Source organism: Stegostoma tigrinum, chromosome 21 (assembly GCF_030684315.1).
Source record: "Stegostoma tigrinum isolate sSteTig4 chromosome 21, sSteTig4.hap1, whole genome shotgun sequence".
In the NCBI taxonomy this organism is placed as follows: Eukaryota; Metazoa; Chordata; class Chondrichthyes; order Orectolobiformes; family Stegostomatidae; genus Stegostoma; species Stegostoma tigrinum.
Window position 1 is genome coordinate 37777310 of NC_081374.1, and position 18433 is coordinate 37795742.

At 39.9% G+C, this 18433-nt stretch overlaps 1 protein-coding gene across 4 annotated transcripts in view; it reads right to left on the reverse strand.

Annotated features, from left to right (window-relative positions):
• The window catches only part of LOC125462739 (ankyrin repeat and SAM domain-containing protein 1A-like), a 334971-nt gene that overhangs the window by 87750 nt on the left and 228788 nt on the right, over window positions 1–18433 (reverse strand). For all 4 annotated transcript variants that reach the window (XR_009447014.1, XR_009447015.1, XM_059653455.1 and 1 more), the window contains one exon: window positions 18302–18408. Coding sequence is in view for 2 of the 4 variants with exons in the window: in XM_059653455.1 (XP_059509438.1) it covers window positions 18302–18408 (107 nt within the window). In the remaining 2 variants the exon portion in view is untranslated. The remainder of the gene's footprint in view (window positions 1–18301; window positions 18409–18433) is intronic.

The following is an 18433-nucleotide window of genomic DNA, read 5'->3' on the forward strand; positions in this document are numbered from 1 at the left end:
AGGGTCCTGGGATTGTATTCATTAGAGTTTAGAAGGTTGAAGGGAGATCTAATAGAAACTTACAAGATAACGCATGGCTTAGAAAGGGTGGATGCTGAGAAGTTGTTTCATTAGGCGGGGAGGCTAGGGCCCGTGGGCACAGCCTGAGAATTAGAGAGGGTAAATTTAAAACTAAAATGAGACAACATTTCTTCAGCCAGAGTGTGGCGGGCTTGTGGAATTCATTGCAGTGGAGGCCGGGACTTAGGTGCCTTCAAGGCAGAGATCGACAAATTCTTGATCTCACAAGGAATCAAGGGCTACAGGGAGAGTGCAGGGAAGTGGAGTTGAAACGCCCATCAGCCATGGTTTAAATGGCGGAGTGGACTTGATGGGCCGAATGGCCTTACTTCCACTCCTATGTCTTATGGTCTAAGTTCAAACAATCTTCACATCATAGCCTGACTGCACTTCATACAACGTTAAAAACTCTACATAAACTTTACAAAAATAACTTTTCAATATTTTGTGCTCAGCAGTAGGATAAATGCTCAAGGAGGGTGCAAACGATCCAGATATCACAATAACTTGTTAAACATCCTCCATCTAAACTTTCCTTTCAAACATATTTAATCATAATGGTATGAAATGAGACTGACAAATAGTCTAAGGAGTTGTTTCTAGTTTACATTAGGAGTTCAGGAACCGAGTAGACTATTCAGAGCCTTCTGCGCCAATCAGATCATGACTGATCATCTTTTCATGCCACTTGCCCTTGATACCTATCCATTTCTGTCTTGAACAGGTCTCATGTTTGCACCTCGTTGGGCATCTGGGACAGAGAGTACCAAAGATTTACCATCATCTCAGTGAAGAAATTATTCTTCATCTCAGTATTAAATGGCCTACTTAATTCTGAGACTATGTTCTCTGGTTGTAGACTCACCCAGCAGTAAATATGTCCTTGCTACATCCAGCTTATCACACTCTGAACAAATCTTTCACATTTCAGCGACAGCACCTGTTATACTTAAAAAGTCTCCTGAATACAGGACCACTTTTCTGAACGTGCCCTCATAAGAAAATACAATCATCCTAGGGGTTAGTCTGGTGAATCTCCATTTCACTTCCTCTAAGGTAAGTATAACATTCTTTAGTTAAGGAAACCAAAACTGAACAATACTCCAGGTGCGGTCTCACCAATTGTAGCAAAACATCTTTACGCTATACTCAAATCTCCTTGTGATGAATGCCAACATAGTAGTTGCCTTTCTTTATGATTGTTCACCTGCATGCTATATTTTTGTGACTCATGAACAAGGACACACCAGTCCTTCGGGACATCGACACATCTGATACCATGGGTTTTAAAAGCAATTTAGGAGATTTTTAAAAAAAACAAAGGGCTCACTTGGTGTTTAGAAAATCTCAGAACATATATTTGAGGGTGCACAGACGTAGCAAGTAAGCTCACGACAGTGAACAACAGTGTGAAACAATTCTGTTGCGCGGGAGATTAATTTAGTGAATGACTTCTTTTTAAAACCAAACTTCATAGCTGTTCACATTTTATTTCATCTTCCCATTCCTATAGCCTGGCCAAATCTCCTTGAAGCCTCCTTGCATACTCCTCAAAAAATTACATTTCCATGTTTATTAAGTTTGCAGATGAGACCAAAATTGGTCGTGTAGTGGTTACTCAAGGAGGTTGTCTCAGCATACAGTAGGATCTTGAACAGATTGGCCAATGGATCAAGGAGTGGCAGATGGAGTTTAATTTAGATAAATGTGAGGTATTGCATCTTGGTAAGGCAAACCAGGGCAGGACTTGAAACAGTTAATGTTAGGGCACTGTTAAGTGTTGCTGAACAAAGAGACCTTGGAGTGCAAGTTCATAATTCCTTGAAAGTGGAGTCACAGTTAGAGAGGGTGAAGGCAACTTTTGGCATGCCTGTTCTCACTGTTCAGAACATTGGGTACAGCAGTTGGGTCATCACATTGCACTGTACAGGGCATTTGGAGTACTGCGTTCAATTCTGAACTCCCTGCTTTAGAAAGGATGTGGAAAACTGGAAAGGTTTTGGAAAAGATTTACAAGGATGTTGCCAGGATTGGAGGGTTTGAGCTAAAAGGAGAGAACGAAATAGGCTAGGGCTATTTCCCGAGCGCATCAGAGGCTGAGGGGTGACCTTATAAGAAGTTTATAAAATCATGAGGGGCGTAGATAGGTTGAATCGCCTTTTCCTCAGGATTGTGGGTTCCAAAACTAGACAGCACAGGTTTAAGGTGGGGGGGGGGGTGAATATTTAACAAGGTGCTGAGGGGTAAATTTTCCATTTCAAGGTAGTGCTGGCATGGAATGGACTGCCAGTGGAAGCGGATACAACTGTAACATTTGAAAGGCACCTGGATGGATAGATGAATTGGAAGGATTTAGAGGAATATGGGCCAAATAGGTCAGATTGGGATGTCTCGTCAGCATGTACGAGTTGCATCAAAGGGTCTGTTTCTGTGCTGATTGAATATTACCTAGCTTTGTATCATCAGTAAATTTGGAAAAGTACATTTGGTCACCAGTATCCAAATCATTGAAAAGTATAGTGAATAGCTGGAATGCAGATCCTTGTCGTACTTACTTCCATTCTGAGAATGTCCCTTTAATTTCTAGATTTCTTCATCAATAAGTTCTCAATATCAGTATATACCCCAACCTCTCATATTCCAGCTTTGTTTATTGTTCTTTTGTGTGGTACATATTTAAAAAGGCTTTAGAGTATTACTCTGAAAAATATGTTAGAAAAGAAACAAACCTGTGACCCATTCACAACATATATTAAAAAAATCAGATGAGGGAACAAAAGATAACATCTCCATATTTGCAGATGACACAAAGCTGGGGAGAAGGATGAACTGTGAAGAGGAATCAGAGAGGCTTCACTGTGGTTTGGACAAGCTAAATGAGTATATGGCAGCTGAAGTACAATATAGATAAATATGAGATTATACATTTTGGTAGCAAAAATTAGAAAGGAAGAATATTATCCGAATGATGACAGATTGGAAAGGGAAAGTGCAACTTGACCTGGGTATCATTGAACACCAGTTGCTGAATGTATGTATGCAGGTCCTACAGGAAGTGAAAAAGGAAAATGACATTTTGGCTTTCATAGAGAAAGGATTCAAGTACATGTGTGACAATGTAAACTTCAGAACTAACTGTTCGTGGGCTGAAAATAAAAAATCGGCAATAATGCTTTCTGGAATAAATGCTTCCCTCAGTAAAAGGGACAAGGAATTAAAAGCAATACACCAATTAGCCATCCTTGGGGAAAAAGGGTAATTGAAACCACAAACTGTTTTAACAACTATGTGGCAACCACCTGCCACAAGGAAAAATGACTGCCCTGCAGAATAATTTAAGGATATTTAATAATTTAAGGAATTTAAGAATAATTAACCAGGTCTGAGGTGACGGAAAGAAGTTGAGAAGCTAAGTCCTTCATGGTAATCTCAGCTGATGCAGGAACTGAACCCACGCTGTTGGCATCACGTTGCATCAGACAGGTTATGGCAGGACAGGCTGTGTCTTCAACAAACAGCCTAAACCAAATGTAACAAGGAACAGAGGAGCTATGTCATGAAGGCTCCTGATAAGAAAGCAAGCTGCAGACTTGGTGTCAGAATTAATGTCACACTATAATATCCCCAGTTGTTCACAAGACAGAAAAGACCATCAAAATTTAACTTTGGGATTCTTCAGCAGGACTCTGGAAAACAACACTGCTCAAGAATCGAACCCTGGTCATCGAAAGGTAGATTGCTGTTAGTTGGAATTGTGGCTAAATTCATCCATTAGTGAGGTAATAGCAAAACTGGGTGATGAGGCTTAACTTGCTTACTTCAGAGGCCTTATTTTGGTTGCAAAATAATGTTTAAATAATTGCTTCACGATTTGATCGTGCAATTCCTCAAGTAGCTGAATTGAAGGTAGCTTGTGGCAATTTACCCACAACAGGTATCTTGCTGTAATTGTACAGAGCCTTGGTAAGACTGCACCTGGAGTACTGTGCATAGTTTTGCTTTACTTAGTGGAGGATGGATGTTCTGGTCATGGGGGGCGTGCAGCAAAGCTTTATGAATTGACTCCTTGCATGGCAGGACTGACGTAAAAAGGGGGGTGGTTTGGTTCGGAGCAAAATTGATGGAATTTGGAAGCATGGGGGTCGGGGTGAAAATCTCATAGAAGCTTTTAACATTCTAACAGGATGAGATATCTAGAAGAGTGAGAGATTAGGGCTCCTGCGGTACAGTGGTAGTTACCCTACTTCTGAGCCTGGAGGTCTGGGTTCAAGTTCCACCTATGCCGGAGGTGTGTCATAACATTTCGGACCAGGTTGATTACAAAAAAAAATCTGGAAGAGCAAGAGGTGACGACTGAAAACAGAGAAGATCCTGAAGGATCTTGACAGTGTGGAAAGAATGTTTCCTCTTGTGGGAGATATTATAACTAGTGGTTACTATTGAAACATAAAGAGCCAGCCAACCAGCACATAGTTGAAAATAATTTTTGTCTCTCCAAGTGATGAAAGATCTATCAAGTGCTCTTCCTGAGAAGTGGAAGCAGAGTCTTTGAATATGGTAAAGGCAAAAAAAAAGTCCTAACCAGACCATAGGGCTGTTCTCTCATTAAGAGACATGGCTGGTGGTTGTCTAACCAGGTCTGAGGTGAGGGAAAGAAGTTGAGAAGGTAAGTCCTTCATGGTAATCTCTACTGATGCAGGAACTGAGCCCATGCTGTTGACATCACGTTGCATCAGACAGGTTATGAGAGGAATACAGAGCAATCAGATCAGCTATAATCTCATTGGATGGCACAGCAGGCCTAAGGGGCCTATGAAAACCAAAAGAACTGTGGAATCTGTCCAGAAACAAAAACAGAAGTCACGGAAAAGCTCAGCAGGTCTGGTAGCACCCGTGAAGGCAAATCAGAGTTCATGTTTCAGGTTCAGTGACCCTTCCTCAGTTCTGAAGTCACTGGATCCGTAATGTTAATCCTGATTTCTCTTCACAGATGCTGCCAGACCTTCTGAGCTTTCCCAGAACTCCTGTTTCTGACTCAATGGGGCAGGCCTTCTCCAGATCGATACAACTGTCCTCACTAATTCCAAAAAGTGCAGGACAGTTACCCGGGTGTCCTGGTAAATACTTATCCCAGGACAGTTACCTGGGTGTCCTGGTAAATACGTATCCCTTAGTCAGCAACACAATGACAGATTGTCTGGTCATTCCCATATTGTTGCTTGTGGGAGTGTTGTGAAAATTAGCAGCTCTATTTTCTACAATGACTGCCGTCCAAAAATATTCCAGTGGCTGTCAAGCTCCTTGAAACATTGAGGTTGTGAAAGGTGTAGGCCTTTGTAAGCAAGAAAATACCTAGGTTCCAATCCTGCCACAGAACAATGGTCAGGGAAGGTACGTTCATTAAAAAAAAGTGAGTATCAATCGACAAATTCTTCCAACACTGCCAGTGGCAGACTGTAAGATTGGGAGAGACTTCTGGTGATTCGTGAGATTAAAAGAACATTGGAGTTTCTAACACCACTATCCATAATTCCAGACTGCAATATATATGTATGTGTATGTTGCCATAACAACTCAGACTCCTTCAGTGATCCTATCATCACACGACAAAAATACACAGATATGTAGCAAAGGTGCGAAAATCAAGTTGAAACATAAGTCAACCATGATTTGACTAATTATTCAAATAGGCTGCTGGAGTCTCCTGTTGTATCCAGGCCCTGTGCCTCACAGGGTTTCTTTTCAAGTTAAGTTAGATATACTGTTTTCCACTCTCCCCTAATTTTCCTGATAACAAGATTCGTTGACTTCTTACTTTTCACTTTTAACGAAGGCTGATACAATTTTTCTGGGCTGCCAGAATCAAAAGCCTCTATCACATTAGTCAAACATGGTTTTCCTTTCATAAAACCATGCTGACTCTGTTCAATTTTATTAATATTTTCCAATTACCCAGGAATCAAATCCTTTATATTACATTCTAACATTCTCCCTACTTCTGACCTCAAATGACAGGCCAGTAAGTTCATCATTTTTCTTCACCACCCCTTGTTAAGTGGTGGGGTTACATTAATACTTTCCAGTCTGCAGAAACCTTTCCTGAATTTACACATTTTTGGAAGATAGCCACAAACGTATTCATTATCTCTACAGCCACCTTCTTCAAAACTTCTCAGATGTAGCTCATCTGGTCCAGGAGATTTATAAACTTACAATCAAAGTTAATTTTTTGAAGTACTCCCTCTTTATCAATATTAATTCCAATCAATTATTCAAGTTTCCTAGATGCCCTGGGTGCCACGTATTACTGGGAGATACTCTCATCTTCCTTCTCGAAGAGACAAATTCTTTGCTTAATTTACCTCCTCCAGTCTATCTCGAAGATAGGCATAAATTCTTTGTTTAATTTACATCCTCCAGTGTAAGTTTGTCTATCTTCATCTGCAATGGGCCTACATTTGGCCTAGCTGATCTTTTTCTTTTCATGTACCTGAAGAAAATTTTCCAGTTCACCTTTACATTTCTTGCATACATTCATTTTCATTTTTCCCTTTCTTTATCGGTTTCTTTATTTCCAGTGTTGAAGTGCTTGAGTTCACGAGCAACAGGGCAATTCTTCATTCTGGACAATTTTGTCTTGCTCGTTACCCATGACAGTTCGTACACTTCGGATTCTAAGATGGAGTTTAATAAGAATAAGAATAAGAAATTGGCAGTACAAGAAGCAGTATGAGTATTAGTAGAAAGATTAATGGGACTTATATAGATAAATCCATTGGGCTTGATGATCTACATCCCAGAGAAACATAGTAACAAGGAGCAAAAGTAGGCCATTTAGCCCTTTGAGCCTGATCATAGTCGATCATGGTTGATCTTTTCTCCCCATACTCTTCAATGCCTTGAAAATCTAAAAATGGATCTGTGCCTTTCTTGAAGATACTCAGTGACTTGGCCACATTTATTGCAACTGCCATGTGCATTCCCATTCACTCAACTTGTCGAAATCATCCTCAAGTCCCCTTCAAGTCTCCTCATAACCCTGCTTAGTTTTGTCTTATCAGCAAACTTGGAAATATTACATTTTGTTCCCTCAACCACATACATGAACAGGCGGCCCAAGCCCTGATCTTTGCAATAACCACTAGTCACTTCCTGCCACTTAGAGAAAGATCCATTTTGCTCCACGCTTTCCCACATCAACTAATTCTCCATTCATGTTAATCCTGTACCCCTATCCCATGTGCTTTAACTTGGCACACAAGCCTCGAAGAGACCTTATCAAAAGCTTCTGAAAATCCAAATACACAATATATAGTGGTTCTCCCTCATCTATTCTACTATTTACATTCTCAGAAACGCCAGTCGATTTTTAAGCATGGTTTGCCTTTCATAAACTCATGTTGGATTTGTCCAATCTCGTTCATGCCGCCCAAATATTCTGATAATATGATTTATGTGATAGTCTCTCGCATTTTGCCCATTTCCAGGCAGTAGGTCAACCGGTAATGTAATTCTCTGTTCTTCTTCTCTCCCTCCTTTTTTAAATAGTGAGGATACATTTGGCCCTCTCCAATCTATAGAAACTGCTCCAAAGTCTCCTCACCACCAACGTATCCAATGTTTCCAGGGCCACTACTTTTTTTAATACTCCGGGATATACATGATTGGGACTGCCTGACATGTCAGCCTTTAACTCCATTTTTCCAGCACCATTTTCTTACTAAATGTGATTTCCTTCAACTTTGTCCACTGTTTTGACCTTGGCTCCCTAGGATTTCTGGGATATTATTTGGTTCACGAAACAGGGCACAAAATGTGTCTTTGATTCTTCTGCCATTTCTTTGAACTTCATTATAGTTTCCAGCTTCTGATATAAGAGACATGTTTATCTGTGTTAATCCTCCTCTTCATGTACTTACAGAACTGTTATGGTCAGTTGATTGACTGGGTTTGTACTCACTGGAATTTAGAAGAATGAGGGGGTGTTGCATCACAATGTATAAATTTCTGATGGGACTGGATAGGATAGGCTACAAGTGGAAAGGATGTTCCCAATGTTGGGCAAGTCCACAGATAGGGGTCACAGTCTAAGAATAAGGCATAAGCCAGTCAGTCAAGGATGAAACTATTTATTGATGTGAACCTGTGGAATTTTCGATCCCAGGAAGCTGTTGGAGCCAGTTCATTAGATATATTCAAGGAGGAATCTGGACTTGGCCCTTGTGGCTAAAGATATCAAGTTTATGGACAGAAAGTGGGAGTGGGATACTGAAACTGTATCATCTGCCATGATTGTGGTGGTTCTATTTACCTCCCTCATGATCAAACTCTTTCCCCATGTTTGCTGAATTCTAAATTGCACCCAGTTCTCAGGCTTGCTGCTTTTTCTGGTAATTTCATTATGTCTCCTCTTTGGATCAAAAAGCACTCTTAATTTCTTTTGTAATCTAAGTTTCAGCCACATTTCCTTTTCTTTGCACGGGACAGGAAAGAATAATCGTTGTGATTCATGTAGACATTCTTTAAAACATCTCATCATCAACCCCTAATAAGGTTTCCCAAATCGATTCTTGCCAATTTATGCCACATACTCTTAGATCCCTCTGTTTAGATTCAGGTTACTACTTTCAGATCCAACTAGCTCTCTCTCCACATCTTAAATAATTCCAGTTTTGTAGTTGCTGTTCCACCAACGGACTCTGCAAAACAAGACTGTTAATTAATCGTCTCTCATTGCATAGTACCCAGTTTAGAATAACCTGTTTTCTACTTTGTTCCTCACTGTATTGATTTAAAATCACACTCCAGAAAATTCTCCTCCACAACACCCACTGTTAGTTTGGTTTGTCCATTTACATGTAATGTAACATTGCCCATTATTACAGTTATACCCTTATTGCATGCATCTCCGATTTCTTGTTTAATGCCTTTCATTGTATATCGACTACTGTCTGGGAGCCGACAGTGTCCTGGCAGTATTTTCTGCCTGTTGGTGTTTTTTATCTCCACATAGACAGATTCATATCATTATCTTCTTGGCTAACATTCTTCATCACTATTACATCCATTTCCTCCTTGACTAAACATACTATTCCACCTCCTTTCCCTTTTTGTCTGTCTTTCCTCAATAATCAGTACCCCTGGAAGGTCACTTTCAATCCCTGGTGATCAGTGCAGCCATGTCTCTGTAATTGTAACTGTATCCTACCCTCAAGTATTAAAAATAGGTGGCTGCAGGGACAGTAGATACATTGGCGATCACCTTTCAAAATTCTGTACCCTCAATAATGGTCCCTGATGATCTGAATATGACAAATGTAACCCCACTATGGAGAGAGAAAATAGGGAACTACAGATCCATTAGCTTCATATCAGTTGCAGGAAAAATGCTAGATTCCATAATAAGGGATGTGACAAGGAATTTAGGAAAATAATGGTAGGTCTGGAGGTCAACAGAGGCTATTAAAGAAAATCACAACTGTTTTAAGCTTGTTAACTCAGAGTATGTTAAAAGGAGCCAGTGAAAGCAGCATATTTAGATTTTCAGACAGTCTTCAATAAGATCCCAGACAAGAGGATGGTAAACAAAATACAGCACTTTGAATTTGCAGAATATACTGACATGGATTGAGAGCTGATTAAAAGGACTGAAAACCCTGTTAACAGATGACAAAACCAGTGAGGTGAGAATTGAGAGGGCGATGCAAAGACATTGCCAGCAAATTTGAAAAGGCTGAGTGAGTGAGAAAAAATTGTCAGACCGACAGTGAATGGGAGAAAATTTGCAACAGTTGCGAATCCTCGCTTGGACACTTGTAGTCGTGAGATTTTCCGCCACGATGACCTTAAGAACCTTGTCCGTCTTGGCAGAGTTGGAAATCACTACATCTGTAAGTAAAGGCTGTGGGTAGATTCTCATGGATTAGTTCAGCAGACTGAGGGGTAAATGGATTGACTGTTGGGAATGACAGAGGTTACAGACCAGTTGTTTGATTTTTGTAACTGACATTTTGTAATTTGATTTTTCACTCTTGTTTCCTCCCGCTCAGAGGTGTTCCATCTTGCATGAGTCAGTTACTCCCATGTCTGAGCCCAGGCGGCATTTACTAAGTGACAACTCACAGTGAAGAGGCACATTCGATGTAAGCCCCATCCTGTCCTTGGCTGACATACTCGCACGTGAACGTTTCTGTTGTGGCTGAGTGGATAGCACTCTCACCTCTCCAGATCTGGGGCGAGAGTTTAGACGGTCCGCCCGGTGTAGTAACTGAGGGGATGAGAGATTTAACCCAAACGCTGTCTACCCTCTTGGGAAGATGCAAAATATCACATCACAATATTTTGAAGAAGAGTTAAGAGGAATCATTCTTGGTATCCTGATTAATATCCCTCAGTCAACATCATAAAAAATACTCATCTGGTAGGAGCTTATCATCTACCAATTGCCTTCTGTATTTCCTGCATTTCAGAAATGACAACCTTCAAAAATAAATACATCAATGGCCCTCAAACACTTTGGAACATCTTGCAACCATCGAAGGTGCATTTTTTTTAGCATTTTCAGCAGAAATCCGAGAATACTAATCAGAAGTGTTCCCAGCCCCTGTTCCCAGCTGCTGAGGCCAGATGTAGCAAAGCCAGCAGAGAACATACATACACACCATGGAATTGAACACGCAGGCAGTCTTTTATGGGCTGCAGGAGATGGATTGGATGTTCATGGTTCATACTGTCAGCTGGAAATAAGCCAGGGTACAGAGCTGTTTAATGTCTTTCAAATAACGGACTCTCACTTAGAATAGAGCTTTCAGAAATTTTCACGTTGCAGCTGTACAAAACTCTGGTGCGGCTGCACTTGGAGTATTGCGTACAGTTCTGGTCACCGCATTACAGGAAGGATGTGGAAGCATTGGAAAGGGTGCAGAGGAGATTTACCAGGATGTTGCCTGGTATGGAGGGAAGGTCTTACGAGGAAAGGCTGAGGGACTTGAGGCTGTTTTTGTTAGAGAGAAGAAGGTTGAGAGGTGACTTAATTGAAACATATAAAATAATCAGAGGGTTAGATAGGGTGGATAGGGAGAGCCTTTTTCCTAGGATGGTGACGGCGAGCATGAGGAGGCATAGCTTTAAATTGAGGGGTGAAAGATATAGGACTGTTGTCAGAGGTAGTTTCTTTACTCAGAGAGTAGTAAGGGAATGGAACACTTTGCCTGCAACGGTAGTAGATTTGCCAACTTTAAGTACATTTAAGTCGTCATTGGATGAGCATATGGACGTACATGGAATAGTGTAGGTTAGATGGGCTTCAGATCGGTATGACAGGTCGACACAACATCGAGGGCCGAAGGGCCTGTACTGTGCTGTAATGTTCTTTGTTTTATGTAACCTACCAAGAGGCAGGCATAGCTTGGGCCCATGCGGGTGCCCATGGCCACCCCTTTTGTCTGTAGGAACTGGGAGGAATCGAAAGAGAAGCTGTTGAGGGTGAGGACGAGTTCGGCTAGGCGGATGAGGGTGTCGGTGGAGGGGGATTGGTCGGGCCTGCGGGACAGGAAGAAGCAGAGAGCCGTGAGGCCATCTGCATGGGGTATGCAGGTGTGTAGGGACTGGACGTCCATGGTGAAAATGAGGTGTTGGGGACCAGGGAATTGGAAGTTCAGGAGGAGGTGGAGGGCGTGGGTGGTGTCACGGACGTAGGTAGGGAGATCCTGGACCAAAGGGGAGAAAATGGAATCCAGATAGGTGGAGATGAGTTCGGTGGGGCAGGAACTCGCCAGTTTAAGGGCATTTAAATGGTCATTGTATAAACATCTGGCTGATAATGGAATAGTGTAGGTTAGATGGGCTTCAGGTTGGTTTCACAGGTCGGTGCAACATTGAGGGCCGAAGGGCCTGTACTGCGCTGTAACGTTCTATGTTCTATGAAATGTGTAGTTACCCAATTTAATGCAAAGAATTTCTTAAATGGTGAAAGGCTGAGAGTGTTGAATTTCAAAGATACATGGGTCCTTACTTGCGATTCACAATGTTAACATGCAGATCCAGCAGGTCATTAAGGCGGCAAACTGTATGTTAGCCTTTTATTACAAGAGGATTTGAGTACAAAAATGAAGATTTCTCACTGCAATTACATAGAACTTTGGTGAGATCACACTGTGTGCAATTTTTGTCTCCTTACATGTCTTCAAAAGAACACACTTGAATCCAATGGGTTCTAAACCCTGGGAAGGAGGAATTTTCTGATGAACAGAAGTGAAATAGACTGGGCCTGTACGTGGCTGGCATTTTGAAGAATGAGAGGTGATTCCTACCAAAAATAGAAACTTCTTACAGGGTAGATGTTGGAAGAATGTTTCCTTTGGTTAAGGTCTGGAAACAGGTGTCAGAGTCTCAGAGTAGAGGCAGGCAATTCAGGAATGAAATGGGGTTTAATTACTTCACCCAAAAGTGGGTGAAATCTTGAAAATTCTTTGCCAAGAGAGTTGTGGAGGCAATCACTAAGTATGTTCAAAACAGAGACTGATAATTTGTTATGTATGAAAAACATCAGACATATAGGGTTAATGCAGGAAAATGGTATTGATCTAGATCAGCTACAATCTCAAACGGTGGATTGGGCTTGAATGATTTACTCTTACCAATCCAGGTTTTCTAACAAAAAAATTGTAATGCGGTTTTTTCTCAGTTCTGTCTAATACTTCTGCCAATTGCTTTATACCTATATCCCCTGGTTATTGAGCTTTCTGAGAACAGAAATAGGTTTTTTTCATTATACCTAGGACCCTAATAATGATCAATGCCTCAAATAAATCTCTTCAGGGTTTCCTCATTGCCAGGAATGGAAAATCTGAGTAAAGTTCTCAAATTTCTTTTGCAAAGCCCAGCGAATAGTGAATGCTTGATATTCTCTCTCAATGACAGTCCTGGTAACAGCATTCAGCATTACACCGGTTAAGATCCGAATCACATTCACTTACCAGGACTGGCCAAATTATTTGCATGGCATACATTCTGCTTCCAAGTATTTGGTAATTTACAATGCTACTCAATATATGTATAGAAATCTTCAACAAACGATGGCAACATGTGTTTTAACTTTCAATGTGCTGAAAATGCATTAGAAACATGATCTGTATGCTTTCTCCTCTTTTCCAGCTCTAGTCAGGTTACTGATGGAATTTTTTTTAAAGCAATTGTATTTCATTTATGTGAAGTCAGGTTTCTAATGTAAATTACGTATTTTAACTTGCCACAACTTTCTAAGCATGAGCAAAGTCATCATGGCTAAGAAACATCGTAGTCTTGCTCAGGCTTAGATGTCTGAGTTACATACTATGAGTCTGAGATCTTTACTAGATTTAACTCTTGATTGGAATATTGGCATTATTCAAAACACCCCTCAGTTTCTACTAATGCTTTCCCAATGACCAGGCTGACAAAACTCCCTCAGTAAATAAAAGTAATCAGTATGCCTGCTGATCATTCATCTTATGTTTGTGGTGTGCTGCCATGGTGTGCAAAACAGTTGCTTTTTTGATTAAATGACTCAAGGCAGTTCAAAATAATTTATTATCTGACAAACATATTTAGGAAGAATCTGCACTGCTTCAATATTATCAGTATCAAGTCCATAAATTGTGACCGGTGGGTTTTTTTAAAATGGCTACTTCATGGCATCAAACAAAAACCACAGGTCTTGCCACAAATACAAGTCCTGTGCTCTAAGCTACGTTCTACGCATTTTCAAGTGGTACAAGGTCCTAAATGGTTTTGACAAAATGGAGATGCAAAGCATATATTTTCACTTCTGAGTCAGTCCAGAATTAGGGCACTGTGTTAGAATCAAGGATCAACCTTGTAAAACAGGGACAAAGAGAATTTCCCCCCAACTGAGGATTGTGCGACTGTGTGCCACAGTCTCAGAAGACAGGGATTCATAATGCTTTTACAGCATAAGTAGATGGGTTTACTTGCATACAAGAATTTAAGGTTATTGCGGGTATATAGGAATGTGAATTCCAAACACAAACAGATTGGCCACAATGTTATTGAATGGCGGAGCAAGGCCTGAGGGGTCAAAATAGTCTAATTCAGCTCCGATTTTGTATGTTCAGAAGTCTAAAAACAAATAAAAGTTTTGTCATATCTTACTAAAGACAATTGGCTGAATAAATATCTATATCCCCACCAAGCTCCCTTTATATTCTACAGCTGCCTCACTGAAAGCTCAATCATGTTTTTTTTTCTCAAATTATTCATTGGAGAAATGTTGGCCAGGTTCAGCATCATCCTTTGCAACCTGAACTTGAAAAAATTCAACAGTTCCAGTTTCTATCAGCAGTTACCTCTTGTAAAGCAACAAATTAAACAATGCAGACCTGTTAAAAATATTCACACTGATTATTGGAGTTGCCATTGGTGAGTCAAGCCTTTGCTTGCTGCAAAGACTCCTTGGTTAAACTGCACCTAATGCTACTCATGTTAATTTGTCCTCCCTGACAGATCTTAAACAAGATTTGAACAAACTTTTACAGATATTGAAACCTAGCTAACAAGCTTGTAAAATATGTCTTCTATATACACAAAGTTGCAGGTCTTATAACAGTGTTAAGCATTAAAACACAAACCCAACAGACCAGAAAGGTGTAGGAAGATGGATTGTGAATGAAAGTGACATTTAATCACTATTTATGAACTTGTTAACAGACTGAAAGCACAAATCCTTTATTTTGGAATTATAACCTGAAATTATTTAGCATCTCAACACCAAGCAAAGCAACACAAGCATCTGAATAAATATTCTATCATGGGATCAGATAGAAGTAAGTGCATAAAAAGAACAAACAGATATCCTTCTACCAAAATGGTAAACCATAAAATATAACCAAATGCATTTATTAGTATCTTTGGCTTAATAAAGTACCCTAATATAATGTACAAAGGCTTAATAACAAACTATAAAAAAAGACTGAAGGGGGCTCTTGGAAAAAAAAGGTAAGAATGATAGACAGGGAATTAGAGATTTATGGCCAAACAGGCTGAAGGCACAGCAAGTAATGGCTGACTAATTAAAATCAGCATGTTCAAATGTCACAACTAAAGGCGACATGGTGGCTCAGTGGTTAGCATTGCTGCCTGACAGCTCCAGGGGCCCAGGTTCAATTCCAACCTTGGGTGACTGTCTTTGTGGAGTTTGCACATTCTCCTCGTGTCTGCGTGGGTTTTCTCCAAATGGTCTGGTTTTCTGCCACAGTCCAATGATGTGCAGGACAGGTGGATTGGCCATGCTAAAATTGCCCGTAGTGTTCAGGGTTGGGTGGGTTATAGAAGGTCAGGCCAGTGTGGACTTGTTGGGCCAAAGGGCCTGTTTCCACACTGTAGGGAATCTACAATCTGTAAGATGCTGCCAGGCCTGCTGAGCTTTTCCACCAATTTGTTTTTGTTTCTGATTTACAGCTTCCACAGTTATTTTGGTTTTTATTAAAATTAAGGCATTAATTAACCAGGAACTAATACTCAGCAATGAGCACAAGGGTAATAGATGAACTTGGAGAGCGTTAGGGCGTGATCAGCAGAGTCTGCCACTCAACTTTACGTGGGCTATCATATGGGGAACGTCTGGTTAAATATCACAAGAATAGTCAATTGTCAGCTTTCAGCGATTGTCCAGTTATGTAAAGTATGACCTTGAGACTGCAAACAGCCTGGTTCAGCTTCAGCATATTGTCAAGAAAAGGAACAAACGTGATCAGATACAGGGTATCAGTAGAAGACATGTAGAAATTATGTATTTTCAGATGATGTCATCAATAATTTCAGGGAGTAGATGTCAACTAAGTGTGGTCAAAGGTAAAATGTTCGTGTGACACCAGAGGCAACCATGTAGGAATGGGTTCTACCTTTGTGGTCCAATTTCCTGTGAGGTAACAAGCGAGTTACAGAAATGCTGCCAATGCTTGGGTAACCGAATGTCCCTCTAAGAGGAGGCAGAGGTGGAGGAAGCAGGAGGCAGAGGAGGGAGGAGGAAGGAGGGAGAGAACAAAACGAAAAGCAAGAAGGAAGAACAACAAAGGAGCAAATGTAATATAAAGTAAATGTTTACTGGGTCAAAACTGGAATGCCAATTTATATGTAAACACAAATTTGATAAATTAAACAGTTTAATTTAACAGAATGTGTAACGGAAACTTTAATAATTCAATGCTGAATATCATACCTCCCTGATGGTACATGTAGATCTAGATTTATGCAAGATCTCACCAGACAAAGCACATAGCCCAGATGTAACATAGTAATGTGCACCAAATTTGTTTCTATTTAAGTTCCAAATCATAATCTGTCACTTCAGCAAAGACTAGCTTTAAATGTTAAAATTGAATTCAAGTTGTAGCTTCTTTACTGAGTAATAGTTGTTTTAATGTCTTAATTTTCAATGCCTAGCTTGTTACTAGATTTCAAAATTCACTCAAAAATGCAGCCAAATTTTCAAAACCAATGGCAGAATGCAGACTTTCAACTCCATACTCTATGACATGGAGAAAAGCAACAGATTTGCTAACCTAAGAATTTCACTGTTTGAAAAGAATACACTTTTGATTTTTAAAGCCATGTTTATCATTTGAATGTATGAAATAGCAGCTAAATATGTAACAGAAGGGCCATTAAAGTGACAGACAACATACTGCCCATTACTCACTGTAACTTGCAGCAAGAGGGTTTTTCTAAACCGGAAAAGGCAACTGAATTTACCCCCAGTACTCACTCAGATCTTAAAATTAAAAAAAATCACCAGAAACTACTGATTTAGAGGTTGTACTGAAAAAAATATTTTTCTCAGAATAAACATTTTACTTCCTGATCAAAATCTCTCAATTTTGCTTGACTAGTGCAAAGATCAGATAAAGAAAATAATTGTTTAGCTCACTTTCATGAAATGGGGAGGTGAATGCTACAATGCACAAATTGATATTCGATAATCAACTTATTTTTGTAAAACTGATGTTGTGAAACTAATCTCTTAATATCTCTCCTAGAAAGTTCAAAGAAATTCTTTACTATTGAATCACTCATGCTACTGCAATTGTTTATGTTTAGTTAGTTCTCTATTATGCATTCAATAGAAAAACAATGAACTTCTAACAAAAAGTTTAGCGGTTAATAATTATTGATATTAAGGAAGAAAAATAGTACTGGGTCTTGGGCCCTTCATACTTAGCTAACAGGATTTGATGTCATTCGACCCTTACCCAGAATGTTAGCTCTGATTTCTCTCCACAGATGCTTCCAGACCTGCCGAGCTTTTTCAGCAATTCCTATTTTTGTTCCTGATTTACAGCATCCACAGTTCTTTCAGTTTTTATTTAGGATTTAATGTTTATTGGTCTAAAGTCAGATCACTACCTGGAACTTGCCATTTCGTCAGGCTATGTTGTGCTTTAAAACTGGTGGATTCCTAAGAAACTACTAACAAGACATCAGTTCTCCTTTGAAAGCTTAGACTCAATTTTTTAAGAAAAAAAAAACTCATTTAAAACAAGGAAAGCTCAAAACATACATTTTTAAAAGGCTTCACATTTCAAATCCATCTAGAACCCTGTATATAATGCATAGTGAGAAACAGTAGCTGTATTTTTCCCCCAAATTATTGTGTTCTTGAGAGGAGGTAAATGAAACATATTAGCAGAGCAGTAAGAGTGGAGTATGAACGAATCAAACACGATTGTTCTGAGGAAGTTCACTGGGCCCAAAACGTTAACTCTGATTTCTCTCCGCAGGTGCTTGCAGACCTGCTGAGCTTATCCACCAATTTTTGTTTTTGTTTGTGAAACATGATTGTATATTTGTTTAATCTCTGCAGATAATAGGGATAGCCTAACTTTATATAACAAATATGGTTAACATCAACAAACATATTTTTAACCAAGGTCTCTTGACGAAATCAATTGATGATCCAACCATTGTCAAAGAAAGCAAAGATACCTGGGTATGCTGGCAAGAGCTCACAGGAACTACTTTACTGCTCCACAGTGGCTTTTAAAATGCTGGTTTAATTACTTTTGAATGCAGGACAAGAGTACTACTGCAGTCTTCCAGGGGATAAGATTATGAAATAATGAATCAAATTCAACCTTTATCTTCAAATCATTAATTGAATGCTTGACAGGGATGTATCACAAATGTAAATTGAGCAAAAGAGTGAAGATATAAACTACAACTAAGCAGCACAGATGGGTGCACTTACCATGAAGCGCACATCATCGAATCCATTCAGTAGCAGCTTACTTTCATACTGTTGCATCCCAATCGATTCAAGCCACTGCCCGACACTCTGCTCCAGTATCCTTGAACCTGTTGAGAGATTGATCGGCAAACG